This window comes from Homalodisca vitripennis, unplaced genomic scaffold (genome assembly GCF_021130785.1).
Source record: "Homalodisca vitripennis isolate AUS2020 unplaced genomic scaffold, UT_GWSS_2.1 ScUCBcl_1617;HRSCAF=5478, whole genome shotgun sequence".
In the NCBI taxonomy this organism is placed as follows: Eukaryota; Metazoa; Arthropoda; class Insecta; order Hemiptera; family Cicadellidae; genus Homalodisca; species Homalodisca vitripennis.
In genome coordinates this window covers 16951-26377 of record NW_025777736.1, presented here as the reverse complement: position 1 = coordinate 26377, position 9427 = coordinate 16951, and the positions used below count along the sequence as shown (strand labels likewise).

Genomic DNA, 9427 nt, shown 5'->3' with positions numbered 1-9427 from the left:
TTTTTTTAAATGATATACAACGTCAAGATATAGGTCTTTTATACGTGTTTTAAAAGGAATAATAAAAGGAAAACATTTAGATTATTTAAGAATATTTTTATTATAGAATTGAAATTTGATAAATAACAGTTAACAAATACAGGGTGTATATTATGTCTGGAAACACCCAAATATATCCTTTAATAATTTAAATATAAATTTGAAACCTCTTACAATCGTGATAGAGATTGGGCATCTACTTTTTGGAACAATGTTTTGTTATGTCACACCAACGGGGGACGTCCTGCCGAGGGTATCGTGAATATTCTTAATGGAAGCCTATAGCTTGTGATACATAATTTTAAAGGTAATAGCTTACTGAATTGAATGCCACAAACCGCATCTCAAAGGAATTATTCTATCAGAAAATAGAGCATTTTTAGTATTGAAAATTTACTGATGTTCAACAATGTAATTTTAACATGGTTCTTGCCACAAAATGTGTTACACTAATTTTTTAGCATTTTTTAAATGTTCAATTAAAATAAAATAAACAATTTATTTTTAAGCTGGTTTCATTAGTACAAATTTACCAGTTTTTATTACAATGAATAAAACTTATGAGTCACTTTCTCTGATTACTTATGAATCTGTACTTGGTGTTTTTCCAGTCAGCAGGAAGGTTTAAAAGAGACAAAGGTCACTAGCCTATGAGAAACATTATTGTGTTATTAATCATCTGGTCTACAGGTTTCAGTTTGTTGAGCATGGAGCTTTCACTAGACAGGTCTAAGCTTGGGAATTACAAATGGACAAAGGTCATATCATTCCTGTCGAGTTAATCAGTGTCTCTGAAGCATTGCTGTCAACAAGTTATCTAATTACAGTAGTTCAGTTTTTATTTGGCATTTTAATGGAATTGTCTGAAAGAGAACGAATTACTCTGTTGATGATGCGAGGATATGGCGATCGTCAAAGACCTTATCGGGAAGTTTGTAATTTGTTTAATGACACTTTCCCAGAAAGGAATCCCATAAGTGTTTCAACAATATCAAAAACTATTGAGCGTTTTGAAATGACAGGGAGTGTACGTAATCGGCCAAAGTCGGGTAGGATACAATCTGCAACAGATGAAGAACATGCACTAGATGTTTTGCAAACATTTATTGAAGACCCACATACATCGCTCAGAAAAGCTGCACAGCAACATGATATGCACCCTATGTCTGTGAGTAAGATTTTGAAAATTAATAAATACAAACCATTTAAAGTTCATTTAGTCCAACAGTTAAGTGAGGATGATTACGACAGAAGAGTTGAGTTTTGTGAACTTGTGATGCGCAAATGTGATGACAATAGAGATTTTCTGACCAGTCCACAACCTGTATCTGAAAGACCTAAGTATAGTGAAGTTGTCAGAACAACTAAAGTATTGCATGGTACTAAGGAAGTAAATGTTGATGCTGGGTTAAAACCTGCCAAAAAGATGTTTTGGATGTTTCTGTCTGGACTTGACCCTGGGGTTGTAGAACATGAAGTAGTAGCCTATCTCAAGAACATAGGCCTAGATGAATCTGGTCAGTATAAATGTGAAAAGTTGAATACTAGATATAACTCATACAGTTCTTTTAAAATTGGAGTGCCTTTGGAGATGGGGGAAGAATTAATGCATCCAAATTTGTGGCCCAAGGGATGTATTGTAGCTAAGTATAGGGCACCCCGATACAAGAAGCAAGAAAATGGTGTAGATAATGATCATTTTTTAAACATAAGCAGGCAAGTCACGACAGCCTCTTAGTGAAAACACCAGATGACTCAGTGCAGTTTACTACAGCACATTGGAATGTGCAGGGAATTATAGGGAAAACTGATGAACTTATAAGCTTATGTGTAACTCACAATATTGATATTATTGGGATATGCGAGCACTGGGTCGTCAACTATAATCTTAGTGATATTAACCTTCCTGGCTACAAACTTGCCAGTGTATTTCAAAGGCCTTGCGGCTCAAGAGGAGGAACAGCTATTTTTACCAAAGCAACAATAGAAGTTGATGACCTAGCCTATCTTGTGGAACTGTCGATTCCGTCAATATGTGAAGTGGCCGCAATATTTGTAAAACATGTAAATTTATTCTTCATTGAGATATATCGTGTTCCTGATGATAATAATTTTAACCATTTTGTTGAATGTTTATTTAATATTTTGTGTACTGTAGTTTATAAAAATAAAGTGAATGCGTCAATAATGTTAGGTTTTGATGCCAATGTGGATTTTATGGTCGATAGTGTTAAGCGATGTATTTTTGTCAATTTGCTGATGAGCTTTAATTTAAAACTATACAGTGTGTGAAATAACTAGGCCTAATGTATTAAATTTTGGTAATGGGTCTTGTATCGATAATATAGCAACTTCTGTGCACTTTGACAGAATAAATTCAGCTTGGGTGGAACCAATGTTGGTATCTGATCATAATGCTGTGGTTGTGAAAGCTGATCTTACTTTAATAATAAATGGATCTCTAAATAAAACTGATTATTGTTATGTAGATAAAAAAATTGTAAGGCCTATTAATGACATTAATGTATTGTATTTCACTAGTCTGTTGAGCAAAGTGAATTGGCTGTGTTTGTATAGTCTTAGTTCTATAAATGAGAAGTTTGAATATTTTTTGAAAAGTTTTTGGAAATTGTTAACTTAGCTATCACTATTAAAGTAGTAAGTAATAAATCATGGAATAAATGTCAGCCTCAGTGGTTATAGCAATGAACTTTTAAGTCTGAAGGAGCGTTGTATTGTGTCTTACAATAACTTTAAAATGTTTGGTCTGGTATCTGATAAAAATACATATCTGGGTCTTAAAAAAAGTTACAAAGACAAAGTTAGGTTAGCTAAGCTTGCCTACAACTGTGAAAGAGTGATGGAGGCTAATAGTAAACCTAAAGTTATTTGGTCTATTATTAAGTAAAATCTAAATAATAATGATTTACCACCTGTAAATAAGGAGTTCTCAAAATTGTCCTCTGAGAATTTTAATACAGTAGAACCTCGTTAATTCGACACTCGATAGTTCGACATTCCGTATCATTCGACACCAGCCGTGACCAACATAACGTGACAGCAGGGACAAGTGGTGTCCTTGACGGGCCCGCCATTGTTGCCGTGAACGCGCGCCACTGCCCTTTGTATAGCGCATCCTCCTCCCCCTCCCCCTCTGACTCACCCGCTATTCTTAGTCGTCAACTCAGTTCGCTCGTGACGCTGCGGGAGTTAAGACTCGTTTTTGTTCCTTTCGTGATACGTTACTGTTTTACGATCGTTAGACATACGTAGTTGGTGTTACTGAACTGCTTTGTAATTTGTTTGTTTTTTAAAATGTCAGATAAAAAACGTAAAAGGTGCTTTGTTACGATGGAAATGAAATTAGATGCTCTAAAAAGGATTGACAAAGGTGAAAGTGTACAGAAAGTGGCGAGTGATTTGAACGTTGGTCGGTCAACAGTGATTGGATGGAGGAAGTCTAGAAATGAAATTGAGTCTTGGTGTGTGAAAAGAGTGTGTTCAGAATCGTTAGACAAGAGGAGGAGTATGAAGAGGTCTGAGTATGAACAAGTAAGTGAAGCTCTTTTCCAGTGGTTTAGGATTCAGAGGGAGAAAGGGACACCGATCTCAGGACCGATTTTACAGGAAAAGGCCTTGAAATTTTATCAAAACTTTAAAGAAGAGGGAGAGCCTGAATTCACAGCAAGCTCTGGATGGCTGGACAGATGGAAAGAGAGGTATGGTATTAAACAATTGAGCATTTGTGGAGAAAAACTGTCAGCAAATCTCGATAGTTCACATGATTTTAAAATGAAATTTCAAGCTTTGATTGAAGAATTAGGCCTTAGTGGAGAGCAAATCTATAACTGTGATGAAACTGGTCTGAATTTTAGAATGCTCCCAACAAAAAGTTTGGCTCTCAAACAAGAGAAAGCTGCAGCAGGATATAAAAAAAGTAAGGACAGAGTTACTGTGTTGGCTTGCAGTAACGCAACAGGAACTCATAAATTAAAATTGGCTCTGATAGGAAAGGCCAGGAAACCTAGAGCCTTCAAAAATATTAAAATGAATGGTGACCATTTTGACCTCCCCGTTTTTTACAGACACCAATCAAATGCTTGGATGTCAGAGAGCATTTTTAACGAATGGTTTCACAAACAGTTTGTGCCCGAAATTAAGAAGCATCTAAAGTCCCAGAACCTTCCAATGAAAGCACTCTTGATCCTCGACAACGCAACAACGCACCCGGCTGTAGATGTCATTCAAGACGGAGAAATTAAAGCTATGTTCTTGCCCCCTAACGTAACCTCCCTTTGCCAGCCTATGGACCAAGGAGTTTTGGTAACGCTCAAGAAGTTGTATAGGAAGAAACTCCTTTCATGTCTCATTCAAGCCCTAGATGAAGGAGTCGAATTAGTGGATAAGTTAAAAAAAATTGATATGCTGGATGTTGTTGACTGGATTTCCCAGGCATGGGATGAACTCAATCCCCTAACGCTCGTGCGTTCTTGGAGGAAGCTCTTGGACCACCAGGGAAATGAGTTCAACGAAGAAATTAAAGATGACGAGCTAGCCACTTTAATGGAAAAAATCCCAGGTTGTGAAGAAGCTTCACCTACAGATGTTTTCGAGTGGATGGAACAAGATGAAGAAAGCGGACCAACTTCAGAGGAAGAAATAGTTGATGCTTTAAAATCAAGAGAGGATAGTGAAGAAGAGTCAGAAGACGACGAAGATACCACTCAAAAATCAAAACTGACACACAGCGAAGGTGTAAAATTCTTCGAGGGAGCGATCCAGTATTTACAGGAACAAGGGACGACTGGAATGGACATTTTGTTTCTTCGACGATTACGTGACGAGGCGGCTCGGCGAAGAAACCAAAGTGAAAAACAATTAAAAATCACAAACTATTTTGCGTTGTAAAAAGTAAAACATGATGTAACCATGTTACAAGTTATAGTTGTCCCATATTAATTTATTTTTGTATATACATTTTGTTTTTTATCTAGCCTATATTATGAATTGAGTTTGTTTATTTTTACATTTATTCATTTAATCATTAACTATTTTAAGAGGAAGAAGTACAGCACTGTAAAACAATGTAAGTTGATACATTTTGTTTCATCAGTTTAATATTTGTTTAGTTGTACATTGTTAATTAAATTACAGTCCATCTTAACATAAACTCGCCTTTTTAATATTCCTTGTGTTAAAATCTATATACTCCCTATAGTTCGACATCTTGATAGTTCGACACCCCGTTAGTCCACAAAGTGTCGAACTATCGATAGTTCTACACTTTGTGGACTAACGGGGTGGTGTCGAACTATCAAGATGTCGAACTATAGGGAGTATATAGATTTTAACACAAGGAATATTAAAAAGGCGAGTTTATGTTAAGATGGACTGTAATTTAATTAACAATGTACAACTAAACAAATATTAAACTGATGAAACAAAATGTATCAACTTACATTGTTTTACAGTGCTGTACTTCTTCCTCTTAAAATAGTTAATGATTAAATGAATAAATGTAAAAATAAACAAACTCAATTCATAATATAGGCTAGATAAAAAACAAAATGTATATACAAAAATAAATTAATATGGGACAACTATAACTTGTAACATGGTTACATCATGTTTTACTTTTTACAACGCAAAATAGTTTGTGATTTTTAATTGTTTTTCACTTTGGTTTCTTCGCCGAGCCGCCTCGTCACGTAATCGTCGAAGAAACAAAATGTCCATTCCAGTCGTCCCTTGTTCCTGTAAATACTGGATCGCTCCCTCGAAGAATTTTACACCTTCGCTGTGTGTCAGTTTTGATTTTTGAGTGGTATCTTCGTCGTCTTCTGACTCTTCTTCACTATCCTCTCTTGATTTTAAAGCATCAACTATTTCTTCCTCTGAAGTTGGTCCGCTTTCTTCATCTTGTTCCATCCACTCGAAAACATCTGTAGGTGAAGCTTCTTCACAACCTGGGATTTTTTCCATTAAAGTGGCTAGCTCGTCATCTTTAATTTCTTCGTTGAACTCATTTCCCTGGTGGTCCAAGAGCTTCCTCCAAGAACGCACGAGCGTTAGGGGATTGAGTTCATCCCATGCCTGGGAAATCCAGTCAACAACATCCAGCATATCAATTTTTTTTAACTTATCCACTAATTCGACTCCTTCATCTAGGGCTTGAATGAGACATGAAAGGAGTTTCTTCCTATACAACTTCTTGAGCGTTACCAAAACTCCTTGGTCCATAGGCTGGCAAAGGGAGGTTACGTTAGGGGGCAAGAACATAGCTTTAATTTCTCCGTCTTGAATGACATCTACAGCCGGGTGCGTTGTTGCGTTGTCGAGGATCAAGAGTGCTTTCATTGGAAGGTTCTGGGACTTTAGATGCTTCTTAATTTCGGGCACAAACTGTTTGTGAAACCATTCGTTAAAAGTGCTCTCTGACATCCAAGCATTTGATTGGTGTCTGTAAAAAACGGGGAGGTCAAAATGGTCACCATTCATTTTAATATTTTTGAAGGCTCTAGGTTTCCTGGCCTTTCCTATCAGAGCCAATTTTAATTTATGAGTTCCTGTTGCGTTACTGCAAGCCAACACAGTAACTCTGTCCTTACTTTTTTTATATCCTGCTGCAGCTTTCTCTTGTTTGAGAGCCAAACTTTTTGTTGGGAGCATTCTAAAATTCAGACCAGTTTCATCACAGTTATAGATTTGCTCTCCACTAAGGCCTAATTCTTCAATCAAAGCTTGAAATTTCATTTTAAAATCATGTGAACTATCGAGATTTGCTGACAGTTTTTCTCCACAAATGCTCAATTGTTTAATACCATACCTCTCTTTCCATCTGTCCAGCCATCCAGAGCTTGCTGTGAATTCAGGCTCTCCCTCTTCTTTAAAGTTTTGATAAAATTTCAAGGCCATTTCCTGTAAAATCGGTCCTGAGATCGGTGTCCCTTTCTCCCTCTGAATCCTAAACCACTGGAAAAGAGCTTCACTTACTTGTTCATACTCAGACCTCTTCATACTCCTCCTCTTGTCTAACGATTCTGAACACACTCTTTTCACACACCAAGACTCAATTTCATTTCTAGACTTCCTCCATCCAATCACTGTTGACCGACCAACGTTCAAATCACTCGCCACTTTCTGTACACTTTCACCTTTGTCAATCCTTTTTAGAGCATCTAATTTCATTTCCATCGTAACAAAGCACCTTTTACGTTTTTTATCTGACATTTTAAAAAACAAACAAATTACAAAGCAGTTCAGTAACACCAACTACGTATGTCTAACGATCGTAAAACAGTAACGTATCACGAAAGGAACAAAAACGAGTCTTAACTCCCGCAGCGTCACGAGCGAAACTGAGTTGACGACTAAGAATAGCGGGTGAGTCAGAGGGGGAGGGGGAGGAGGATGCGCTATACAAAGGGCAGTGGCGCGCGTTCACGGCAACAATGGCGGGCCCGTCAAGGACACCACTTGTCCCTGCTGTCACGTTATGTTGGTCACGGCTGGTGTCGAATGATACGGAATGTCGAACTATCGAGTGTCGAATTAACGAGGTTCTACTGTATTAAAATTCTCAGAGGACAATTTTGAGAACTCCTTATTTACAGGTGGTAAATCATTATTATTTAGATTTTACTTAATAATAGACCAAATAACTTTAGGTTTACTATTAGCCTCCATCACTCTTTCACAGTTGTAGGCAAGCTTAGCTAACCTAACTTTGTCTTTGTAACTTTTTTTAAGACCCAGATATGTATTTTTTATCAGATACCAGACCAAACATTTTAAAGTTATTGTAAGACACAATACAACGCTCCTTCAGACTTAAAAGTTCATTGCTATACTACTGAGGCTGACATTTATTCCATGATTTATTACTTACTACTTTAATAGTGATAGCTAAGTTAACAATTTCCAAAAACTTTTCAAAAAAATATTCAAACTTCTCATTTATAGAACTAAGACTATACAAAACACAGCCAATTCACTTTGCTCAACAGACTAGTGAAATACAATACATTAATGTCATTAATAGGCCTTACAATTTTTTTATCTACATAACAATAATCAGTTTTATTTAGAGATCCATTTATTATTAAAGTAAGATCAGCTTTCACAACCACAGCATTATGATCAGATACCAACATTGGTTCCACCCAAGCTGAATTTATTCTGTCAAAGTGCACAGAAGTTGCTATATTATCGATACAAGACCCATTACCAAAATTTAATACATTAGGCCTAGTTATTTCACACACTGTATAGTTTAAATTAAAGCTCATCAGCAAATTGACAAAAATACATCGCTTAACACTATCGACCATAAAATCCACATTGGCATCAAAACCTAACATTATTGACGCATTCACTTTATTTTTATAAACTACAGTACACAAAATATTAAATAAACATTCAACAAAATGGTTAAAATTATTATCATCAGGAACACGATAATATATCTCAATGAAGAATAAATTTACATGTTTTACAAATATTGCGGCCACTTCACATATTGACGGAATCGACAGTTCCACAAGATAGGCTAGGTCATCAACTTCTATTGTTGCTTTGGTAAAAATAGCTGTTCCTCCTCTTGAGCCGCAAGGCCTTTGAAATACACTGGCAAGTTTGTAGCCAGGAAGGTTAATATCACTAAGATTATAGTTGACGACCCAGTGCTCGCATATCCCAATAATATCAATATTGTGAGTTACACATAAGTGGGGGGGGGGGGGGGTTGTGGGGGTTGTCCTTCTCTGGAAGATAGTAAATGGTCGCATGAACTCTCCAGATCTCCTAGCTGAAATCGACCTCAGAGTTCCGGCAAACACAAGATCTCGAGATCTGCTGGGTCGAAGATACCACTCAACTAACTTCGACTTCAACAGTCCTTTCGCAAGGTTTATTCGCCTGGGAAATCAGGTTGCGTCTGGGTGTGACCTGTTCTTCGATGGACTTCACCAGGTTCGCCGGCAGGCCTTCTCTCTTCTTTCTGTGAGGGACTAGTGATTAAGACCTACAGTAGTTAGCTTTAATCTGTGTTAAGTGCATGTTCATTGTATTATTTGTTGTATTTATTTAATTTCACTGTTATTTGTTAAATGTTATATATTATATTTTAATTTATTAGCACAATTTATCTATGTTCGCTCCATACTTGAATAATTATTGTTGTTTGTTAATCTATTTTTATTTTTTGTTATGTTTTGGATATTTATAACTGTTTACATCTTTGAATACTAATTATTTATTATCAAATTTTGTATGATACCTATTTTATTACTTTATGTAGATTTTTCATCTGTTCGTATTAATTTTATTTTCCGCTGTATCTACTATCTATGTTTGTATTTGTAAAATTGGCTGCTGCCGTTGGAAAATA

General features: G+C 36.3%; 2 protein-coding genes across 2 annotated transcripts; one reads left to right on the top strand and one right to left on the bottom strand.

The window, feature by feature from the left end:
• The first annotated feature begins 3915 nt into the window (after positions 1-3915).
• On the top strand, positions 3916-5335 carry LOC124371559 (jerky protein homolog-like). The gene is made up of 2 exons (XM_046829909.1): positions 3916-4794; positions 5258-5335. The coding sequence occupies exons 1-2, from the start codon at positions 3916-3918 to the stop codon at positions 5333-5335; spliced, it is 957 nt and encodes a 318-aa protein (XP_046685865.1).
• LOC124371558 (jerky protein homolog-like) lies at positions 5332-6708 on the bottom strand. Its single transcript, XM_046829908.1, has 2 exons — positions 5718-6708; positions 5332-5366 (listed from the first exon to the last, which is right to left on the bottom strand). Exons 1-2 carry the CDS (start codon positions 6706-6708, stop codon positions 5332-5334), a joined length of 1026 nt encoding a protein of 341 aa, XP_046685864.1.
• Between the last annotated feature and the right edge of the window lie 2719 nt (positions 6709-9427).

Bases quoted from the DNA above. Each gene is read 5' to 3' on its own strand.
- LOC124371559 (XM_046829909.1), top strand. From the start codon at position 3,916: ATGCTCCCAACAAAAAGTTTGGCTCTCAAACAAGAGAAAGCTGCAGCA. The intron at 4,795-5,257 runs GTAAAATTCTTC...TACTCCCTATAG, and splicing joins AACTGACACACAGCGAAGGT to TTCGACATCTTGATAGTTCG.
- LOC124371558 (XM_046829908.1), bottom strand. From the start codon at position 6,708: ATGCTCCCAACAAAAAGTTTGGCTCTCAAACAAGAGAAAGCTGCAGCA. The intron at 5,367-5,717 runs GTGAAAAACAAT...TACTCCCTATAG, and splicing joins GGCTCGGCGAAGAAACCAAA to TTCGACATCTTGATAGTTCG.